We start from the raw sequence: 24686 nt of genomic DNA, 5'->3' as shown, positions 1-24686 counted from the left end.
TTTTCAATGTGGATTTCATACTATTTTTAGGCATGATAGAGGATAGAAAAGAATATTTAGAGTTCTGTTAAATCAGGCTTCGGGAGCTGGAAAGAACTGAGCAGGTTTCAAGCCTCTGATCCCCCTGTCCTGAAATAGTGGGGGTGGTAGCCTCTCTATTGGTGAAACTCAGCAGCGGTTGGAGAACTTCAGATTCTTTGCCCTCACTCACCTCTCCCACCTACAAAAGGTTCTGAACTTTCGGCATCTTCCCACACAGTACCAAAACCCCAAAACCAAGCCATGAAGAATACCAGGTCTAAAAATAGAGAACTCAAGGGCTACAGGGGTAAGATTTTCTGCCAAGTATAAGCATACATTTGCATCTGAGAATTCATAAATATATTATCTAGACTGACCCTAGAGCCACAAATAATTCTGATTTGAATTTCCATGCTGGGGATAACTAGTAAGATTTTATAACTGCTCTGGCAGTTTTCATGTATTAAACGCTTTTGTGTATATATAATTTATCCCCTTCTTCCTGCAGCTCATAATTTTAAAACAAAATGCCCTTTACATTAAGCCAGGGCTTATTTCTTTTTTGGTAAAAATCCATCAGAATTTGCCTAGTGCTTCCCAAATCTGTGTCCCTCCGGTCACCTGCAAATGGGTCCACAGTCTCGCTGAGCATGACAAGGGTCATAGAAAGCACGGAACAGAGCTCTTCAGCATCTCAAAAATTCTATTTATCTTACAGAATTCCTGTGAAATAGCAGAAATTTTGTGCATTTGCCTGTGTCATCTTGTCATTCTATCTATAGTCAGGTAATTTTCTTATGTAATGGTCTGCATTAGATGATATTAATAGGTTGAAAGGGTATAAAAACATCTAATGATTTTCTTGTGAAAGACAGAGTAAGTACTAGCTCATCAAATATTTTCCAAGCCTAGCAAATGCCATTTGGATGCCTTAACACCCTAAATGAAATGTGTAGCCATCCTGTCATTCAAAGAAATAATAATTTAGGAAATAATTGTAAGTTCAGTGCAGGTGCAGCCTCCAGGTTCTGTAATTGTTGTCGGGCATTAGGGAGTTGAAAACACGTTATCTGGTGTGTGCACGTACATGTGTGCATAGTCTTAGAATTTTTGACTTGGTGGGAACTTTACCAGCCCGTCTCATTTACAGCTAAGAAATCTGGATCCCAGGGAACTAAGATGACCTTCTGAAGGTTATGAGCTGCACTAAAATCCATTCTCTGTACTCCTCTTTCTTTTTTTTTATTTTATTTTAATTTTTTTTAAAGATTTTTTTTTATTTATTTGAGAGAGAGAGAATGAGAGACAGAGAGCAGGAGAGGGAGGAGGGTCAGAGGGAGAAGCAGACTCCCCGCCGAGCAGGGAGCCCGATGTGGGACTCGATCCAGGGACTCCAGGATCATGACCTGAGCTGAAGGCAGTCGCTTAACCAACTGAGCCACCCAGGCGCCCTGTACTCCTCTTTCATTGTTTCCTTGCTATACTGCAGTAGTCCTTGTTCTCTGAGACTCCAGTGACAATCCCCACCTCATCTCGCATCATCCGATGGAAAATAGGAACAAATCTACTTTGAAAGACAAAGTGTGACAAAAGTGTACAGCATTCTTTTTTAAAACATATGTGCATGGGTTAGAGCTGTTTTCAAAGCTGGTCTATTTATAAATGAATTCGATGTCAGCAAATTAATAAGAACCCGTTTTACCCTCAGCCCTGAAAATACCTTCATATTCCAGACTTGAAACACCATTAAGTTGGTTCTTTTTTTTTTACAAAGTAGAATCTCATTGTGTTAAAAATAGTGTGCTTAAAAACAATTCAGTTTTTGAAAAGTCTTACTATTTTTGTCCCATTGAAAGTTTCTCTGTAAATTTCATTTATAAAATCATTGCCTAGTAATTCAACACTTTTTTTCCTTAGTCTTTTTATTTTTAAAAAGCAGTAATAGACCTCACCCTCTGTGTTTTTGTTTGTTTGTTTAACCCCTGAGTTAAGGACCCCATTCTGGAGAGTCAGGCCATCCCTCTGCTGATGCAAGCTCACACTCCTAAGTGGGATGGCCTGCTCACCAGGTAGCATCACCATTCTCTTGCCTCACACCTGCATTGGGCTTGCTTCTTATAGTCACTGTTTCCACTGAATCCTCACAGCAACCTGGTGAAGTTTATACTGTTGTTGCCCCCAGTTAACAGATGAAAAGAATGAGGTATTGACAGATGAAATGACTTGCCCAGGTGACTCAGCAGTAGTGAAAGAACAAGGATTTGAACGTGGCCATCTGGCTTGCAGTGTCTTCACCTCCTTTCTGCCATCATGAACTCTCGGGCAATCCATTTTGCCTTTTTCAGTGCTCTTAACTACAAAGAGAGTCAAGCAGATCAGACAGTCTGGATGGGTTCTTCCTGCTTGATAATCCTCCATCTTGAATATCTGCAATCTGACCATTTTAGAGAAAAAAATGTATTCATATTTAATGCTTTATCCTTGCCTCTAATACTGGAACATCTTTAAAGCAAAGAGTCATGAATCCCAAAATACATCAGAATCTTTTCATTGTTTCCCGTATAACATGTCAAGGAACAAATTGTTTTTGATTTATTTTTATTGAAGTGCAGTTGACATACAATATTGTATTAATTTCCGATGCACAACACAGTGATTCAACATTTATGTACATTATAAAGTGATCACCATGATAAATCTAGCTACCATCTGTCACCATACAAAGTTGTGACTTATTATTAACTATATTCCCTGTGCTGTACATTACATCCCCGAGTCTTATTTGTTTTATAACTGGGAGTTGTTTGCTCATTCCTCACTGCAAAGGATGAGTCTTTTAAAGAAGTTTAGGAGAGGGGTGCTGGGTGGCTCCGTTGTTGACGTATCTGCCTTCGCCTCAGGTCATGATCCCAGGGTCCGGGGATCAAGCCCCATGTGGGGCTCCCTGCTCAGCGGGGAGTCTGCTTCCCCCTTTCCCTCTGCTGCTCCCCCCGCTTGTGCTCTCTCTCTCACTCTCTCAAATAAGTCAATAAAATCTTTAAAAAAAACAAAAAGGGAAGGAAAGAATTTGAGGATAATGTCATTCCAGTCCCTTCATGTGGAGGATGCAAACACGTCTCTGGTGAGAGAATGCTGGGTTTGATTCCAGGCTCTGTCACTGCAAGTGACTTAATTTCACTGTTCTCCTCTGTGAAATATGGATGATAACAGTAACTCTGCTGTTACTGAGGATTCAGAGTTGGGACAGGCAAAGCCCTTATAACAGTGGCCAGCATATAGCTTCCGGTAATTGCTGGCTGGTACTGTTCTGATAGCTCAGCTCCTCTGGTCACCTTTATTCCTCATGAAACCTCCGTTTAAGTTATGTTTTCCAGTGCTGCCACTCCTCACTAGGAACACAGACAGGACTGCTCGTCAGTCTCGAGGATCCCTCCTGAAGGGCCTGTATCCTAAGGCTGCCTCAATCCTGCTGTTAGCCATGGCTGTGTTGTCCCGGTGTTCTTCAGTCCCTGAGGCCTGCGGGTTCAAAACACAAAAGAGAAGTAGGGTACTTTCTCCAGTATCCTTCCTGTGTGACTCCCGTTCTCCCAGCCTCTACCGCTTGCCCCTTCCTCCCTTGCCGGAAGGGGCAAGGAATTGTGCCCGCATACATTGACTTCTGGGGTCTGGCCCTCTGTCCGGGGACTATCCCACTGTTTACTTTTCATGAACCATTAGCAGCATTTCTCTCATTAGCAGCTTAAAAGAGCCCATGAGACTTGGATATTATTTGGAGGTTTGAAGGAGAGGATGGAAACTTAGATTTTAACTGTGTGTGAAGGCCCAGCCTCTGCCAAGCACTTCACCTTCTACAGCCCAGGAGGTAACTAGTAGTGTGTCCATATTACTGATGAGGAAACGGGGGAGAGAGATGCTCGCATCACCAACCTAGTGAGAACTTGAATCAAAACTCACCTGATTCTGAAATGTATGTTCTTTTCATTACGTAACGCAGTGGGATGGAGCCAGGTGCTGTTTTTCTCTGGCGAGGGTGTTGATCTGCCAGTGTTGATGGGTACATGTACGCTCAGCATGTGAAATTTCAGCTTTAGGATTTGAATATCCCATAGGATTTTGACATAATCTGTAAGAATGATTGGTTGACCCTATCCTTCCCCATCAATAGGACCCCAAAGACCATTCATCAGATTTTTCTTCTTCCCTTCCTTATCTCCTAGAAATGTTCAGGTCTTAAAGAAGCCATGTAGTGCACTGATAATGAAGATAAAAATAATACTTAATAGCCACTGTTTACTAAAACTATATGTGTGCTAGGTGTCTTATCACATACTCTATATACATAATCTAATTTGATGATTATAAATTTTATAGGGTCATGTATTTTACAAACTTGGGGACTTTCGTTGTCTAAGGTTACATAGTATGCTAGGGAGCCTCACGTTTGGGCTTTGAATGTAGAAGTTCTGTTTGACTGTAACCATTACACAGTCCTGCCTCCTCATTGCTGCTTACTCCATGGCCTCCCATAATCCTGAGCATGTGTTCTCTTATGCTAGTATCTGTGTGCTCGCATGAGTTTTAAATTTCCGTATCAGTAATTTCATATGTCTAAGAGTAATGGAGAAACCTGGAAACAGTGACTTAAATCATATACAAGGAATTCCTTAGGAGGTCTGTTCGGGGTTGGTATGGTGATTCCACAGCATCCTCAGGAGCTCCTTCTAAGTCTTCACTCTAGTGGATAGCCCTCACTTTTATGCTGACAGAATGGCTGCAGGGGCTCCAGTCATTACTGGACATGAAGTTGTGTTCTGAACTTGAGGAAGTTGAGGTGTGAACGCAGAAGCAAAAGGAACAAGACAGTCAAGTGTCTTTTCCTCTTTTAAAGATCTTTTCTGGAAACTCTACCCAGCACTCTCTGTGTATCTATCACTGGTTTGGATTGGGTCACTCTTGGTTATAAGAGAGACTGGGAAATGTACTTTAATTTTTAGGTGGGTGCATTGTTGCAGTGAACAAAATCGGGGCTTATTAACATGGAACCCAACCTGCTAATTTCTTGAAATAAGTTAAATAAATTCATCTAGTATCATTCTTCCCCAGGGACTGACTATCTAGGGGAAACTTGGTTTGTTCTAGAGGCTGAGAATATCTTGAGTAGATGAAAAAGTTTGTTCAGTAGAAGTTTTAACCAGGTAGACTATGTCTTAAGTATTCGAGAGTTGTCAAGATTCAGCTTGACCCAACCCAAGGAAAGGGGAGGTAAGATCCAGAAGTGTAACCTGGTGATTTGAACCTAACTCCACTTAGACCAAGACTAGTAGGGGGAAAGCAGAGGAATCCTAGATTCTAAATATACCCTAGGCATTAATAGTTAAGGTCATGCCACTTGTAAGATTTTACTTCATCAATATCTTCTGTGGATATAAAAGCAATTCTTTCATATTTGTGTTGGCTGGGGGAGGTGCAGTCGAGGCAGAGTTAATTGGGAAACAGAATCAGGAAATAAGTACAATCAGACAGTGATGGGCTTTGATGATGGGAGTTGCAATCCCAGCTGTACCACTTGCAAGTCCTGTGACCTGGGACCCTGGAGAAGTCACCTAACCTTTCTAACTCTCCTATTTCTTATTAAAAAGAAAGAAAGAAAAGAAAAGAAATTGACGAAATCTTCCTCACATGCTTCTTGTAACAACTAACAGCAACGTAGAGCCCAGTGCCTGTCGCAAGCTGGTAAGCCTGCTGTTGGTACTGTCACATTGCAGGTGTCGTCCATCAGCAGGGGCTGGCTGTATACCTGCTGTGAGCCCCTCTGGACTGGAGAGGGGGGCAAGGTCCTGGTTTCTTCTGGGAGAGGGGTGGAGAAGGTAATTTCCAATGCAGCAATCACAAGGAAATGTCCTGAGCTCTTGTCAACTAAGGCAGGAAGCCTGCTGGGTCAACTAAACTGCGGGTTTCAAATGCTCATCTGGGGCCTCCTAAAGAAAGCTCATGATGGAAGGTTTAATTTCTGCCAAGTTTTACCTTCCCTATATATAAAATGAAGATAAGCATAACGCCTACCTCCCAGGTTGTTGTGAGGATAACACCAGTAGAACCCCTGGGCGCATGATATGTACCCGATAGATATTCTCTATTATTAATGATATTTCTTCCCTCCCTCTTCAACCAAGCAAGAGCAGGGCTCGTTGGTCTCAGTTTTGTCTGGTTGTCTCAGCTTCAGTAATCCCGTAAAAACTCCCAACTAGGGCATAAAGTACACATATAATCACACTGGGCCCCCAAAAGATACTGTGATAATGTGATTAATAATGAGTTCTTGGATGGCAGTAGTGTTTTATTTTTTTATTTTATTTATTTTTTTAAGATTTTATTAATTTATTTGACAGAGAGACGCACAGCGAGAGAGAGAACACAAGCAGAGGGAGTGGGAGAGGGAGAAGCAGGCTTCCCGCGGAGCAGGGAGCCCGATGAGGGGCTCGATCCCAGGGCCCTGGGACCATGACCTGAGCCGAAGGCAGACGCTTAACGGCTGAGCCACCCAGGCGCCCCTGCACTAGTGTTTTAGAGAGCTGCCATGGACTTGTAAATTCCACTGGCTTCCGTGCTTATGAAAGTGAGACTGACAGCTCATTGCCCAGGGCAGCAAACACACAATCCGCCTGTGTTTACCGTCCAAGTTCTTTAAATAGCTCTGTGTCCCAGGTCAGAACTTCACTGTCGCCATTTTTCTGCCAGTGACACAGGCTGGGGGTTGGGGTGACATACGTTCTTGCTGCTCATATCTGAAATGGGAACAGGCTTGACTAGGAACTGGCGGGGGGGGGGGGGGATCAAAGAACAACCCATGTTCTTGGAAACAATACACTGGCACAACATCCATTATCATCACCACCACCTTGCTCCACGTTTGTGACAACTTCTATCCTTTCAAAGCACTTTCCCATGAGTCATGTCATTTGATCCTCTCCAAAACCTATGGAGATGGACAAGGAGACGTCATTAACATTTTTTAGTTAAAAAAATCGAGGCTCAGGGCGCCTGGGTGGCTCAGTTGGTTAAGCGACTGCCTTCGGGTCAGGTCATGGTCCCGGAGTCCTGGAATTGAGGCCCATATCGGGCTCCCGGCTCGGCGGGGAGCCTGCTTCTCCCTCTGACCCTCTCCCCTCTCATGTTGTTTCTCTCTCTCCCAAATAAATAAATAAATAAAATCTTTAAAAAAAAAAAATCGAGGCTCAGATAGGTAAAGTGACTTGCTCCTGATTGGCACAGGCTGGACTTGAACCCAAATCTTCTGTCCTCAGACCCAAACCTTCCCTATGTGACTGTATGTTGCTGCTAGCCTGTTTCCTTACCTAGGTCTGGAAGAAAACAGCATTTATGTATCTTTGTATCTACCCTTCTAGAAGTCTGGATTCCACTAAGATAGAAGAGGTTGGTGCATCATAGCTTGCGGCCTAGGCAGAGCAGAGTGTTCCCTTAGGTTTGGTTAGGGTTCACTTCCTGGGGCCTGCACCAGAGGATTCTCTCCAAGTGGAATCCACCACATGGCAGGCAGAGGGCTTTCCCCACATACAGAAGATCTTTGCTATAAACCCTGCTCCAGCCCCACCCCATCCTCCTCTCCTGGGCCCGAAATTCCACCATTTGGAACCTTGAAGACTAACTGGCCTTAAAGAGATTCCAATTAAAATAGGAATTCTTTCACTATACATACAGCTTATATTAAAACAAACAAACTTAGGATACTGTTTTGGGCAGGGGGTGGTCACAAAACCTGGCTCCTTCCATTGTCCTCGTCCATGAAACATGAACCAGAAGAGGCATTGTAAAGATCCCATGAGATGTAGGTACGAGGACTATAAAAATATAAGTGGCCCAGATAGCAGGGAAGAAGAGGATGGCTGGGGTGCTGGTCTGGGAAGGAGGAGAGAAGTAGACACAGCTAGAGCTCGGAGCGCTGGCTCTGATTCCCAGAAGCTCTGCATTGGGAAGGCACGAAGGCAGTCTGGCTGATGTCATGGTCTGGTCCAGGACTGGACCTTTTGCGGCCTCCAGAGCCATTTGGGTTGCTTTGACCTCCAGCCATCTGTGTCTGGGAATGTAAAACAAATGGTTAATGGCATCAGATGGTATATGATCTCAAATGTCCCCCCCTGCTTACTGCCATAAGAAGGAAAAGAGGCCCCTGGAGAAATTATCAAGGATGCTATTTTCAAAGTTGCAATTAATTGTGTGCTGGGGAAAGCTCATCCTCTGCCAGTTATTCTGTCGAGAAAGGGGAAATTAAGGGTGATGGAGCTGTGACTGAGAGGCCAGTTTGAATCCTCCTTATAAGGTCAAAGAAGCAGACACAGAGCCCATATTCAACCCCAGGGATCCTAGAAAAAAAGGTGTGAGGGTCATGTGGTGGGGTGCGTCAGGAGCTGACTTCCTTTAGGCGAAATAGGCGCCTAGGGATAGGTCTTGACTGTCTGACCTTCGACTTCACAGTTGCACGGGGGACTGTCCTTAGGTTACTTTTTCACAACGCCTTACGTCCACTGTGGCTTGAGCCAAACATGTCCCTGTCCTCTCTTTGGGACCCCTCTGTGTGGCCGTGTCCTCTTATTTCACTCTGCAAACTTTCTCTCTTATTTCCCTTCTCTTTCTTCCAGCCAGTGAGACCTGCAACGACTTCCACCCAATGTTCTTCACCCACGACAGATCGTTCGAGGAATTTTTCTGCATCTGTATCCAGCTCCTGAACAAGACGTGGAAGGAAATGAGGGCAACTTCTGAAGACTTCAACAAGGTAAGGTTGAATCTGAGGCAGAGGCAGCAGCTTACTGTGTCCCCAAAGGAGCCCCCCCTCTGCGTCGTCCCTTGGCTATCATACTCGTATGGACCTGAGCTGTGTGTTAGTGATGCTTTCATCTCTGCTGGGATAGGCCTGGAGCAGTCTTGTTCCTTTTGGCTAACTAAACTGGAGCCACCAGCAGAGACCCTTTCTTGAAAAATATTGTCTAGATTAACTTTTTCCTTTAAGGGCATTAGTCTGGGATGCCGTGTTATGGCAACATCCCCTGGGGAAAAGGCCTCCCCTCCACCGGTGTGCAGGCGGCTGTTAGAAAAAGAATGAGATCAGGAAGGCTGCTCTGTCTAGGTGACTTGGTTTCTTCGCAGATTATGGATGTGTTGAGATAATCTGCCCTTTGTTGTGTCAAAAAGGGTTTTTATTCAAATGCAAAATCTCTTTCAGGCAGTTGAGTAAGTTTATATGGAACTTTTTTTTTTTTTTTTTTAGTTTACAGAAAGCATTTGATTCTTTGAACGGATGCCTTCTTTGGTTTTCTGTAAGAGCGCAAATTTTATGTTTCTCTTTGTGAGTGAATGTTGGGTGCTGAGAAGAGTGTTGACCAACTTAGAGGAAGCAGAAGTATCATATGAACTTTTCAAGAGAAACAAAATCTTTATCCTTAGATAAAGGCCTTGTTAACGATCATCACATGGCTAGTAATAACTGATGATTGGGACAGGTGTATTTAGGAGAGGTATATTGGGAGAGGCCTTCAGTCCCTTTCATTTGCTACTATTGCTGGATCTGGGTTTGACTGGTTCTGTCACCCATGCCTGCTGACCTGGTCCTGGGGACGTAACTGTTGTTAAGATTCTAAGGGTCCGATCTCACTGTTGTCCTGTGGGACCTTCACAGCTGGTGAACAGATCAAATTTCTCCTTGGTCTGTGCCTCCCTGTCACCTTTCCTCTGAACTTCTTTTCCATCCATCCTTCTTTTCCACCATATTTCTGGTTCGTGGCATCTTGAAGTGATATTGGTGGAAAGGAAAGAAAACGAGGAAAAGGAAATAATACTCTTTGCCAAACCTCCGTTAGGTCTCCATCAGCATGATGATCTTCTCTGCAGTTGAAGCAGACAAAGCTGTCTTAGTCGCCTTGGGCCATCTATTTAATTCATTGAAATAGGCCCCAGCGACGCCCCTCTGTGGAGAGCCCTGATTCTGCCAGCTAGAATCTAGAGCTGCCACGGGTCTAAGCAGCTATGCCCAGGGACAGGCATGACTGAAGAAGGGAAGTGGAGGAAAGAAATCCAGTAATTCTGCAGCCTCCTAAGTGTACTTCACTTGATTATGAGGGACTTGGCAATTGAGGTGCAAATCATCCCTGGGAAAGAGGAATAAAGGAGCAGGGAGACCTTTGTACAATCAAGCCAAAAAAAGGGGAGAGTTAAGTAGTCTCTGAAATGGCCAAGGCCACTTTGCCCCGGATCAGATCAACTCTTCAGGTACTACAGTGTTTCTGAAAGCCGTCCAGTACTCGGCTCCTGTGTACATGGGACACCTGTTCTTTCAGGAGAAGGGAACCTCTCTGGCTGTCATGTGCTCTGGCATCAGGTATCTGTCTGCTTTCTGAGAGGATTTCACTCACCCTTCTTCTTCTGAGTTACAGAAATCAGCATTTTTGTAAATGATAATAATGCAAATATTTTTGTTGTTCATCTATGCACAGATAAGGTATGTAGAAAATATTACCAAATTCCTGCAGAGGAATGGCTCAAGAGGCTTAGCACTTAGACACTTAAATCCTACAGAACATACAGTTTACGAAACGAAGTCCCAAGAATGCATTGTTAGCAAAGGGAACCAGAGGCCTCAGTCTGGAGTTGGTGAGCGTGGCCATTGGATCTGTGTGGTTCATCACGACCAGCTACTTGGGTCAGTGGTAATGATATCCTGCCTGTGCAGGGTGAGGTCCCCCAAGTGTCACTCTGAAACTCTTTTCATATTTAACTTATGTGGCTGTAAAAACTGCCTTTGGCAAGACCTAAGGGCCAGGATTGGGGAACATGATAAGTGTCCCTAGTGGCATCTTATTGTGGCCCTAGTGCCATCTTTTTGCATTGTCTACTGATCATAGATGTCAGTCTGGTGTCACGTACATGCGACCAAATAGTGATGGTGGTTTATGGCTGTGAAGAGGCAGTCAGAAGCCTGAGAGGCAGAGGGTCCCATCCTGTGTACACATACCCTTGGTCAAGAGTGGATAACAGAGGAGGGCCAGGGATGGGAATGACAAGTGCTTTAAGTTTTCTACGTGAAATAGTTTTGTTTTGTTTGCTTTTTTTCTTTTTAGTATTATGCACGCCTTACTTCTGGAACAGAAAAGTCTATCAGTTATACAGTATTTTATCATGTGTGTGCTAGTTTTGTAGGGTTGCTGTCACAAATTACCACAGACTCTGTAGCTTAAATAGTACAAAGGTACTCTCCTACAGTTACATTGCTCAGAAACCAGAAATGGAATTCATGGGTTAAAATCAAGGAGTCAGCAGAGCTGTGGTCTTTTTTGGCCACTCTAGTGGGGGCATCCATCTCCTTGCCTTCCAGGTTCTAGAAGCCACCTGCGTTCCTTGGCTCGTGGCCCTTTTTATCTTCAAAGCCAGCCAACAGGTCATGTCCTTCTCATGTCACACCTCATCACTCTGATCCCTCTTTGGCTTGGATCTTTCACTCTTTTAGTTACCCCTGTGATTACACTGGACCGCCTGGATAATCCAGGATAATCTTCCCTATTTTAAGGTCAGCCGGTTAGGAATCTCAATTCCATCTGCAACCTGAATTCCCCTTTGTCATATAACATAACATAGACACAGATTCTGGGCATTGGAATGTAGACATCAATGAGGGGGTGCATTTTTCTGCCTACCATAATGTATATTTAATTTGTAGGTGTATTACATTTGTATCTGTATTAGTGTGTATCAATTTAAAGTATTGAAATGTGGACAGATGAGCTTTTCGTTGTTGTTTTATTTGCTGGTACACCAGCATCATACCAGTCAGAGTTCTGCTAGTGGTCACTCCAACACAGATTTAACTACGTCCTTTTTCTTTTATGTCCCTATTCTGCCTCTAACAGGCTTTTGAAAAAAGATGGGCCCTGTATGCGGGCCTCTAGGTCAGTTCTTCCTGATTTTTTTCCTGCTGCTTGTCTATCAGCCACTGCTCTGCTTTGCCAGATAATAAATTGGAAAGGAGAGAAGAAGAGCCAAAATTTTCATCAGTTCATTTTTCTTCTTGTTATTAACTTGGTAGCAGAAGCTATTGAATTTAGGAACAAATGTGGATTCGGTGTTATTGGTAGATTTAATGTTTTTCTTGTTTCCAAAGATTGTCCAAATTCGAATTCAGAATATCTTAAAAGAGCCCAACATGAGACACACTTTCTTTTGAACTTTCTTGGACACCATCTCAAACTGTCGCCACTCTGAACAGAAGCATGGGTGGCGGGTTTGCTTGTCGACCTACGGCCCGGGTTCTGTAAGAAGGGGCTTAGCTATCTGCCTCCTTCAGCTCATTACTGGAGAAGCAGTATCCCTCAATCCAAAATTCTGATTTTACAAATAATAACTAGATTCCAGCAGGTGCAGGAATTTCTTCTACAACCCACCTTGTTTGGGACACTAGTTTGTAGATATCTAGTACTTGGTAGTTAATGCTTCTGCCGGAAGTGAATGTTTGGAAAAGCAGCTGCTTTCTTGCTGCTCCAGGCTGAGGAAGCTGAAGATGGGATGTTTCTTATTTATGTGAAAGAAGTAGAATTAGAGAGTGATTAAAGTATTTATACTTTGAAAAGTACTTTCTTCCAGTTTCCCAATGTAGCAGTCTCTGCAGAATAATCCATGGATTCAGGCCATTGAGTTTGTGTTCTGTTTTTGCCTTTTGTTACCAATATTTTAAAGCATGCATTATTCATTTTTATGGGCATTAGAGAAGAGCTTAAACTGCAGCTGGATACCTCAGCACACAAGTGGCCCCATAATCATTTCACTAAGCCCTCATTTTTTAAGCAGGGTAAGAAAGAAGACACAAGTGATTTGGGTAGTTCAGGTATGGGAATCTCATTTAAAGCTTTTATCACAGACCATGCCACTTTAGAAATTCTAACAAGGGTATACACATCAAAATCGATATTTGTGTGTAGTAGTGTTTCTCAACCTTATCAACCTTGCCCGAACCTTAGAATCACCTGGGGGGCTTTGGAAACCTCTGTCATCCCAGTGCCCAATTGTACAACATACCAATTACTTCTTTGGGGTGGGGCCAAAGCTCTCATGAAGATTTTTCATGAAGGCAGATTTGATCACTAAAGGTGAATCACATCCATAGCGTGATCATCAGTTGATACGTTTAACACAGACCACCAACTAGTATGAATTGTGTGCATCAGTGAAGTAGTCCGTCCATTGGTTTGTAAGGCCCAGGTTCTAACCCTGGTTCTGCTACTCAGGAACAATATTCCTTGAATATTAAAAAAAAAAAAAAAGTGGATACCAGTATCCCATTGCCCTCTTTTATGGTGGTATGATACTAAATTGAAGTAATAAATGTGAAAATGCTTTGAGGAAGTAAAATGTCATATGTGTTTGTATTCTTTTTGTACATAATAAGATAAATCCTGTCTATGAAAAATGAGTAAATTGCCCTTTTCAAAAGAAAACATTTTTTTTGGCTATTATGTTAAAAAACAAAGAAAAGGAAGGAAGGAAGGAAGGAAGGAAGGAAGGAAGAAAGAAAGAAAGAGAAAGAAAGAAAGAAAGAAAGAAAGAAAGAAAGAAAGAAAGAAAGAAAGAAAGAAAGAAAGAAAGAAAGAAAGAAAGAAAAGAAAAAGAAAGGAGGGAGGGAGGAAGGAAGGAAAGAAAGAAAAAGAAAGAAAGAAAGAAAGAAAAAGTAAAGCTGCTTATGTACCACAGATTAAGTGCTGAATTGAATGAACTCATTTAACTTTGGCAGAAATAGGGTTTCAACGGAAAACGTCATGGATTTGGGAAGAAAAAACTTTATTAGGTACCTTAGTTTTCCATGTGACAAGCCATGGGCAGCAGCCTAAAAATCAGGTTTCACAAAAGCTCAGGTGCTTAATAGCTGGAGAGAGTTAAGGCGCTGTAGCTATTACCTAGCTGCACAGACCTCTCTGGGGATGTCTGAGCCGTCTAGATACCTTCAAAATACTTGTTCATGGCATTGGTGTTACTTTAGATGCTATCAAAATCGGCATTAAAAACAAAATCAAATGACTTTGCCATGCTTTCAAATTGCCAAAATGGAAGAAACTAATGGTTTGAAAAATGTAGTCACTCTAGAGCAAAAGCACTATTTTGAAACTTTACCCAGCAGCATAATATGCAAAGCACACACGACAGAGGTTAGGATCTCAGGCTTGCAGATGACAAGCCATCCCTTAAAATAGGAGAGCCTGTGCACAGGGAGAACCCAGGCCCATCAGACAAAGCCGCAGCTGCCCCTGGCTAGGCTATGAGCTCCATCTGAGTCAGTGGGAGAAAATCTCAATTAGGAAGAATTGGAGAGCAGAACAGAGCAAACATCCTGGGAAGTCCCCTGGAAGATTATCCATGGAAAATAGCCACTAACTAGTCATATCTAATGGATTATGTTGTGGTGTAAAAAAAGGGATCATTTGAGAGCTTGAAGGCAGTGATTGCATGAATGAGAAAGGGAAATATGTTCACTCCCCGAACTGTTTCCAGCTTACTGACTTTCTGTGCATGCTTTTCAGGGGCAATTATATATTCCGGAGTTCCCTTCCTAGGCCAGCTCAACTTCACAGTGGTGCAGACAGCGCTCTTGTTGGTTAGCTGAGCTGGCCTAGGGAATGAAAGGTGGTCTGTAACTCTCGCCATGAATAAACATGAATCTCCTCATTTGCATGAGGCAGGTGACTGTAAAATATCTTGGAGCAAGTTGTGAAAGGAGGCTTTGTGCATCTGTGCCCAGGGGAAGCTGGGGAGGACTCAGTGTTGTTTATCTTCATTAGAATTCCATCTAGGGCTGCTGGTATTGATCTGAACCGGGCCTGGGGTAGCTAATAAAGTAGGTGTATGTTTTAATTGAAACATGAACATTTAAGTAGAGGAGAAGTCTTTTAAAGGGCCCCGATGTCGTACAAGAGGTTATCCATTTCTCAGCTGTCTAGGCCATTTACAAGTATTTATTCAAAAAAGCTTCTCATGTTTCACAAAGGTCTTTAAGGTTTGACATGAAGGAAATCACACTTCCTGTAGAAGTAAATGCATTATACAAATAGATTTATTTTTTCCTTTGATGTTTCCTGTTGGATAGGTAGCAAATAGTTTCGTGTGTGTGTGCGCACGCGCGTGCAAGCACATATTTAAATGAGTGCTTTTAAGCTATTCGCTTAAGGTGGTGTTACCCTTTTTTTATGGAGTTTGCCACTTCCATTGGGACAGGAATCCAGGTATGTCTCCTTCCGTCTTCATCAATATAAATTGTGCTATCCAGAGACAGCAGAAAGACTGAGAAAGAGACCAACTTTACGAACTTACTTTTTTTTTCAAGAGATATCTTTTTATTTTTTTAAATTTTACTATGTTACGTTAGTCACCATACATTACATCATTGGTTTTTGATGTGGTGATCCACGATCCATTGTTTTCATATAACACCCAGTGCTCCATGCAGTATGTGCCCTCCTTAATACCCATCACCGGGCTAACCAATCCCCCCTGCCTCTAAAACCCTGTTTGTTTCTCAGAGTCCATAGTCTCTCGTGGTATCTTTTTAAATAGACCCCAGTAGGTGCACTTTCTAAGAAGAAGTGCATTAATTGCAGGTAACATGGGCCTGACCAAGACAGGTGGTATGAGGTGTTATTTCCCAGACTCTTTTGCATTACCACCCCACCGAAGTATCTCCTTTAGACATCTTTCCCCTAATCACCCTACCCCTGAAATTTTAATTATGCAAATACATTGTTACCTGTTTATGTATTGTCTGTATATCTGTGCTTTATAGTTTAAGAAAGTAAGATTTTTTTTTTTTTGCTCCTGCAAGAACCAAATTTCTCCCCCTGGGGGCACGATCCCCTGCCCCATTGAGAATGCCAGGTGGAGAGGAGCGAACAGAGGCTGAGCCTGGACGCAGCAGGAAAGTCTGGGTGCAGTCCTGGCCCAGGGGCTCCTCACCAGCAGTGTGTCCTTGGGCATGTCCTTTAGCCCCAGAACCCTTCTCACCTGTAAACTGGTAGCAGAAACAATAACAACAACAACAATAATAATAACAATGGTATTTCCCCAAATCACTGTGAGGATTAGGCCCTTAAAGCTTGGCTTTGTAAATTGCCCCATACAAATTGGAGGTGCTGGTGTCAACGACAGAACCTAAATTGACAGTCATTTGCACTTGGTCGTGTAGTATAATTGAGCTGCTTTGATTTTCTAAGATAGTGTATTCAAATATCTAGAAACACAGATTTTCCCATTCCTCTGTGTGGAAACCCATTGAACTTTGGTTTGGCTGCCAAGGGAGACTTTGACTACAGCGGGGACAGATCCCTAAGTGAGGAGGAAGTCCTCTGTGTGGGTTCCTGCCGGCGAGGGATGCTCCTCCCCAGCCTGCCCACAGACATACTGCAAGTGACTGAGGGGCTTGGCTGAATCTCCAGCACACTGGTCCTTCAGGAGCCCAGGTCTCCTCAGCTGCATAACCCCTGGGGCATGACCTCGTGCAAGGGATTCAGCCCTGTGAGCTCCAGATCACTCATCTGTGAGACAGAGACAGGAATGACCGCCCCCAGGCGGGCTCTGAGCCTGGACCAAGTCCGGCAGATAAACTACTTAGCTCAGTCCAGCCTGGAGCAAATACTAGGTGACACCAGCTTCTAAATACCTCTGAAAAGGAAAAGGCTAGTCGTGGCAATACTGATGGCAAACATTTTCAGAAAAAGACAAGATTCTCTTGGGGATTTAGTGATTAAGTTCATAGAACATGCATCCCAGCATGCTGTCTTAGTGGTCCCACACTCACAAGTTCTGTGAAACGTGGGGGTCATCATAAAGTGGTGACCATTTCCAGGGACTGTTCTGGGTCATGCCTTTGATAGCCTGACCGTATCTCTTTATGAAGGGGTGGTATCCGGAGTCCTACAGAAAGAGTTAGATTTTGTTGACTCTGTTTATGTAATTTCCCTAAGAAATGGTTAAACTGTTTAAAATTTGTTTAAAGATCAACTGGTAAGTTTAGTTGGCTGAAAACACTGCTAGCATGTTTTGCTTTCTTGACATTTGCCATAACTGGAGCATGTATAAAAAGGATAATTACCATGATTGAGTCTGATGAGTAATTTCGGATAAGCCCTGACAATAGTAACTATACATCTCGGAGGTTTCTTTGCATGCAAGATCCTCATTTCCGAAGTCTCCCTAGAGTCAGTATATCTTTCTTTGTATGTGTAACATGTGCTAAGCTGACACTTGCCAATTACAAGACAAAAAGAGTCGATAGATTCTTCTGCTGGGCAGTAGTAAGATACATCAGTCGCTTGGTTCAGCTGCAGACCATCCCTGATCGTGGAAATAACGATGCCTCTAAGTTAGCTCCTGTACATCACTCTGTTCAGTGACTTCTGAAACTTCTTCCCTTTTGTTAACTACACTTTGGGGCACCGCATGAGTTGTTAACTGGTTCCGATGACCTGAATTCCATATTCCATTGTGGATTGTGTTAGGGATTTGATAATGGCACAGAAATCATTTTATTAGTATGTGTCCAATTAAAAGGAAATTGCCTACATTTTAAATAAGGTGTAATGAGATTTAGTCTTTTTAAATTAAAGGGCAGATAGGAATCAGAGTTGGATAGCTAAGAAGAGTACCATTAGATGGGAATCTCTCATGAAATATGAGTCCTCCCTGATTTAAAAGAAAATATTTATCTTGTAATTGCAGAGAAAATGATGTGCTATGGGGGTTGAGAGCACGGTTGTACAAAGGGGTATGTTTCCTAAGGTAGAACAAGAGAACATAAAGGTGCTGTCATGTGGGTGCTCTTTATTGCCAACTCGGGGTGCCAGATGTTAGGAAGAGGCAAGGGACGGAAGGCAAAGAGGTGCCCCAGATGAGATGAGATGGGGAGTCAGAATGAGAGAGTGGTGTCAGAATCCATTTGTTAGGACTCCAATAGAAGAGCTGGGAGAAATGAGAAGATCCCAAGTGAAATTTCTAAATATCTCCCGCAAAAATACTAGACCTAAGGGGTCAGAAGTTTAAAAATATATTTTATTATTTAAGTGTATATATAGCAGGTGTATATAATTCACCTGCTAATCTAAGTTCCTTCTATGGCTGTGCAGGTTTTTCAAAAGTGTGCTTTTATATCTGAGCAGTGGTGAATGATGGGTCAAGCAGTCCCCCTGGACTTACCAAATAGGAGCTAAAACCCTCACCTGCTGGTCCAACACCAGATGCTAGCTACTCTCTCCATCTCTAGCATAGAGCTGAGCCACTAGGCCAAAGAGGTCAAAGCAAGAGCAAAGGTGGGGAGGCAAGAAGAGGATACCAAAGCAAGGCTAAATTTGTTATATAGAGAAAAAGAAACAGGGAAACTTGAATTTGAGAGATGAGAATTCCAAACTGCTAGTTTCTTCTTCTCCTCTCCTCCCCTCTGCCCCTCCTTTCGTTGTTTCTATGTGTTTCCCATGCAGTTCTGTTGAAATGAAAAACAATAGTAGGTGCTCAGTGAAACTCTGCGGGAGGAAGTCATTTAGGCAGGTAGTTAACTCAGATATCACGCCCACACAGGGCCTGCATCTTCCCGGGGAAGTCCTCAAGCTGGCAACAGCATCCTCAGATGTCCCTCAAGGGACCCCCTTGCTCTGGCCCTATGAATAATACCGTTACTCTAGAACTTACCACAGTGAACTGCAGTTGTCTGCTTAATCCTCAGACTCCTTGAGAGCAGAGCCTGGCTTTTTCCTGTCTTCTCAGGATCTACTCAGTGCCTGGGAGGTCGACGGCATTCAGTGTTACTATCCCACAGCCATTGTCCACACAGCACAGCCACATCAGTGCTCCATATCTTGGTGAATCGTGTTACTATTTAACCCACACTTCTAATGCTGTCTGTTCTTTCAACAAATACTATTTTGTGTCCACAACACGGAAAGCATGGCGCTAGGCACTGCGGATACAGGTGGGTTCTGCCTTCACGGAAGTGCAGGGAGTTTCTGTTTGGAAGTTTACGGACTGGTTCCTCTTTGTGAAACCAATCAGCGGCCAAAGTCACTACAATCACTATAAGGTCCTCTGCCTTCTCATTATTGTCTTAACTCCGATCTTCCTCTTTCCTCACTCTAAATCTGGTAGGTGGAATGGCTGGTTGCAGTTCTTCACTGCTTCATAGGAGTCCTTGCCACAACCTGATGGGGAGTGAAGCCTATTTCCCCCGCCCTTTAACTTTTGACATGGGCCAGTGAGATGATCACAAATGTGCAGCGCGCAGAGGCCTGAATGTTGCTTGTGTGGTTGGCTCGGGCTCTTGCACTTCTGCCTTCATCCTGAGATAGAGTACATAGTCTGGGTAGCCACTGCCCCTAAGTATAGGTCTCAGAATGAAGCATACGGAGTACAGTTTCCCCAGTCAGCCCGCAGAATTACAGCTGAAAACTGCCACCTCAGCTGACCTATAGACCTGTGAGTATGAGAAGAACTTTCTAGCCATTGGGATTATTTGTTGCACAGCATTTGTGTGGCAGTCACTTATCTCCCAGCTTGGAAGCCTTTCCACTTTCCAAATGTCCTCCCACATGCATCTGACCATATCATTGTTGCTTTTAATCCATCTGTGCCTGTCCATTGCCTGCCTCATAAAGTTTCATGGCCTTAGCAAGACATCTAGATTTCTCTTTACTTAGCTTAATGTACCTTTCTTGCTTCATCCTCATGTCTTCACCCTGTACCTGCTCTAAGCTCTGCATGTCACCAACTGCCCACAACTCCTTGTGTTTGCCATGGTACTTTCATATCACAGATATGTGTTCACCCTCCTTCCTTCTGCCACTAATGCCTTCCTCCATCTGCTCACTGAAATTCTGTTTTAGGATTTTACACACGGCCACCTCAGGGGTACCACCTTGGATGGTTAGCATCTCCATTTGATTCAGAATGAAATTCTGTATACCTGCCCCCATGACATGGAAGTCTGAACTTCTTTTGGAAAATATCTTCTAGCTGTATCGTAGTAGTTGTTTATTTACAAACATCTCTTTCTCAAATCAATATAGCATTGGGAGCAAAGAACTATAACTTTAAATATTCTCCAGATGTTTTTCAAATAGGATCTGCCCAATTACTTTGGGTTGAATGTCAAATGAATAAATAGCCAGGAATGTTTAATTCACACATTATTTAAAACAGTCCACCTAGCCAGTAAGCTGAATTAATTTACACTCTTTTAATATGGGATGGTCACTCTTATTCAGTTCCTGGAGACCATGGGTATTCTGCAGTTCTACAGAATGAAGAATTTTCTTGCCCAAAATGCCAATGGGCCTTATTGAGAAATACTTCTAGATCTTTCGATTGGAATCTCTTCTTCAGATGTCAATACCTTGGGAGAATTACAAAATGATTTTGCCATTCCTTTCTTAACAAAAATTGCAGTATAATTTTTTTTCCACCTACATAGCTTTATATAAGGTGAATGAAAGCCGCAAAGACAGAGAAGAGTCACAAAATAAACTGAATTTCTCTTTTCCGAGGAGAGTGGTTGGATCCCCTTGTTAAAAAAGAAATCCCTCTGGGGTGCCTGGGTGGCTCAGTTGGTTAAGCGACTGCCTTTGGCTCAGGTCATGATCCTGGAGTCCCGGGATCAAGTCCCGCATCGGGCTCACTGCTCGGCAGGGAGTCTGCTTCTCCCTCTGATCCTCCGCCCTCTCATGTGCTCTCTCTCATTCTCTCTCTCTCAAATAAATAAAAAAAAATCTTAAAAAAAAAAAAAATCCCTCTGTTTCAATTATTTCCCCTTCATCTTTCTTTTTTTTAAGATTTTTTTTTAATTATTATTTATTTATTTGAGACGGAGAGAATGAGAGAGAGAGAGCACATGAGAGGGGGGAGGGTCAGAGGGAGAAGCAGACTCGCCGCCGAGCAGGGAGCCCGATGCAGGACTCGATCCCGGGACTCCAGGATCATGACCTGAGCCGAAGGCAGTCGCTTAACCAACTGAGCCACCCAGGCGCCCTTTCCCCTTCATCTTAACCCACAGAGGCTGGCCATTTGGGGAGTACTGCATTTCCCACTAGTATGATTTCCAGGCCGGTGGGGAAGATAATGTCAATAATGGTGCTTATCCTCTCTCAGGTTGGCTACTGAGAGACCTTCAGTGCAGAGGACAGACGTGCCTGCTGGCAGTCCACCCATTTAGGGGACTGTTGTCTCCCTGAGTACACCCACCAGACACCTGCCTGAGTAGCAGCCACGTTCAATAGGAAACGTGAGCACATTGTGCCATTCACAAAAATTGTCTTTTATATTTTACCTTCACCTCCCAAAGTGCTCTTCAATTAGGAAAAAAAGATTGCATTTTCCAAGAGTGTCATAAGAGTAGGAAGATTTGATTCTTGCCACAGGGATTGTGTGTTTTAGGTGCTGGAGGCGATCAGCCCCCGAGAACTTTTCTGGTCCTGATTTCCTTATTTCTCTTTCACATTTCCGTTTGCGTGGCTTGGCTGGATCTGAGGTGTATGGCATATGGCTTTTTGCTGCTTGAGCTGCCACAGAAGTGAATGTCACTGTTATATGATGCCAGATTTCCATTTTGTGAATCATGGAGCATGAGATTCTGTCCGAAAGCTCCCAGGCCACTAGGAGTCCTTCTAGCAGAAGCAGAAAAGGGGAAGACCCACACCTCTGAGATGCTGTTCCTATTAAAATGCGTCTGTCATTATAAAAGTGCATATAAAATGGAGATGCTCTTGCCCCCGAGTTTGTTGGAAAAAGCTGCTTTGGCTTCTTTTATTGTGGCCAGCGCACCGGGCAACCCTGGATTTTTTTTTTTTAACTTTTTTTTAAGATTTTATTTATTTATTTGACAGAGAGAGACACAGCGAGAGAGGGAACACAAGCAGGGGGAGTGGGAGAGGGAGAAGCAGGCTTCCCGCGGAGCAGGGAGCCTGATGCGGGGCTTGATCCCAGGACCCTGGGATCATGACCCGAACCGAAGGCAGATGCTTAACGACTGAGCCACCCAGGTGCCCCCAACCCTGGATTTTTGCTCCCAAGCCTCAGCTCAGCAGACCCTGGTCCGTCAAGGATGTAGAGTTGGTTTTGAATTTTTTCAAATGGATCAGAATACACTTGTGCACATACCAGAAAAATAAGGCTATGAGTAAAAGATATTGATGGTTTTTGGATGCAGTTTACCAGCATTTTGTGTTCACTGGATTTTCAAGTTCTAAAACACTTTAGGATAGAGTCGGATAATAATGGGGAACCGAAGCTGCCACAGACAAAGCCTCAGCCTCAACTCCCCACCTCCACCCGTCACTCCACACCCCTCCCTGCTCCCCAGCTGCCCCCTGCGCCTGAGGAAACAAGAGAAGGGTTTGGAAATTCACCAAAAAGAGTAAGTTCAATCAATAAATTCAGTACATGCAGTCAATGGATTTCGAGTCAAGAGCATTGACCTTGGACTCGAGGAGTGGGCTTTAAACCCTAGCTCCATTATTTCCTTGCTGGGTGACCTTGGGCACATTAATATCCTTACCCTGTTTTTCAGCCTTTTCATCTGTAAAATATGGAACTTTATATATACATATTTATAAATATAAATATATATATATATGTGTGTTGTGAGGGTTAAATGAGCCAATATTAGGTTGATATTAGGCTGATAATATGCAATGGCCGATTCTTGACCTGTGTCTTAATTAGAAAATTATTCTTTATTGTTTATCCTAGTATATGTAAAGCATGTGGGCCATTTCCATGAGGGGAAGTTACAGAAATGATGGCACAATGCTCCAGACTAGGTATGGGGAGGCATGGATTCTAGTCCAGCTATCCCTCAAGCTGACAACACAACTCTGGGCTGTTCTCCAACATCTGCCCTCACCCCCCCATCTCCTTTCTAGACAAAGGTGTCCCTGGTGGCCCCAGAGGTGGATTCTTCCTTCTGCGGCTTTGAATTCTCTCTCTCATCCACTCTGGGACACCACTTGATCAGTTTATCCCGTCTGGTCCTTATATCATCAATCTCGTCCTCTTGGATACTATCTTCTTACCAGCATATAAATGTACTCACATGTCCTGTGTTTGAAAAAACAAATAAATAACTCCTTCTTGATCTTCCATCCAGCCTTCACCCCAAGCCAAATTTCCTCCCATAGTTGCCTCTATTTGCCACCTCTTCTTTTCACTTCCCAATAATTTATTAACCCACTGCAACCTGTCTTCGGCCCTCACTAAAAATACAACTAAGCAGAAGAAGAGGCACAGGACTCTAAAAAGCACTAAATTATACTGTCAGTACTTGGAAAACCTCTTTAGCCACAGAAGCCATTGGTTTTGATGAAGTCAAGAATTACTTCTGATGGACATTTTAAAATCTCTGTCTTGTTTGCCTTCTTTGCAGCCCTTGGTTCTCTCCTTCTTAAACACAATCTTCCTGTGGCTTTGGAAATGAACACACACACAAAATAGATACATGACACACTATATATATTAAAGGAAGAAATAAGATAATTATCGTTGTTCCAGTTACTAGTGATATTTTTAGAAAAAAATTAAAAGGTAACTAAACTATATAACTAAGCTCAAGAAAAAAAACATGCCTCTAAAATGCACTAATAACTGTCTTGAATATTCAAAAACCTCTTTAGCCACAAAAGACATGATTTCTAAGAGGCAAGTGGAGAATAAGAGGAATTATTGAGTTGTTCTAATTTAAGACTGCAAAGAAGTCACATTGTTATGACTCTCTGCTCTGATGAAAAAGATAGACATCAAAAAATTTGTAAAAATAAATCTTTTATCCCTTATATTTTTATGCTTATTGGCATCCTCCCTTCCTCCCCCTCGATTTTGTCTCTTCAACCTAAAAAGCTACCCAAATCTCTCCTATCCATAAAAAAAAATTTTTTTCACCCCCGTTCCTCTTTCAAGTTCTTATCCAATCTCTTTCCTTCCCTGCACTGCCAAATTTTCCAAGAGAGAATGCCATTTCCACTTGCCTACCTCCTCCACTCCCTGTGGTCTGATGTTCACCCACGTCCACCCACTGAAATCGCTTTATTTAGGTCAGCACTTACCTCCCGAGTGTCAGGTCTCTTCCCAATGCTCCTCCTGCTCCATCACCCTGAAGCATCGGCTCGTGTGCCCACCTGTGCTTCCTGGGATCCTGGCCATTCCCCGGCTCCCGAGGCACTGCCACCACCTCTCGCTGACCCTTATATTTATGCATTCCCCAAGCCTTCTTCTTGATTCTCTCCTACCTCCTCTCCACTCACAGTCTCCCATCTTCAACCATCCTTCCACTCTAGGAGTGGCATGGCATTCCACCTCATCCCTTAGACTCGCAACCTTGGAGTGATCCCTGGCTTCCTCTCCTCTCCTGCTGGGTCCCCATGTCCTGTGGATTCACCAGTGCATAAGAAGGGGCCATCTGGCTTTCCTGCTATGCCCCTGCTTCCCGACACCATCATCTATTACACAGATTGTGTCTGCCCTTTAATGGTTCTCCCTGAATCCAGACTCGGCCCGCCTGGAAGTTCTCTTTCCCCTACCAGAAACACTCTTCCTTCCTTCCTTCCTTCCTTCCTTCCTTCCTTCCTTCCTTCCTTCCTTCCTTCCTT

The 24686-nt window shown here is 43.3% G+C and overlaps 1 protein-coding gene across 12 annotated transcripts in view; it reads left to right on the top strand.

Moving 5' to 3' along the window:
* The window catches only part of ELMO1 (engulfment and cell motility 1), a 540114-nt gene that overhangs the window by 372460 nt on the left and 142968 nt on the right, over window positions 1-24686 (top strand). For all 12 annotated transcript variants that reach the window (XM_035020922.1, XM_035020919.1, XM_035020915.1 and 9 more), the window contains one exon: window positions 8679-8815. In XM_035020922.1, the coding sequence (XP_034876813.1) occupies window positions 8679-8815 (137 nt within the window). The remainder of the gene's footprint in view (window positions 1-8678; window positions 8816-24686) is intronic.

This window comes from Mirounga leonina, unplaced genomic scaffold, assembly GCF_011800145.1.
Source record: "Mirounga leonina isolate KUSES-001 unplaced genomic scaffold, KU_Mleo_1.0 Mir_174, whole genome shotgun sequence".
Taxonomy (NCBI): Eukaryota; Metazoa; Chordata; class Mammalia; order Carnivora; family Phocidae; genus Mirounga; species Mirounga leonina.
Note: the sequence above shows the minus strand (reverse complement) of the source record. Positions and strands in the feature narration are given on the sequence as shown.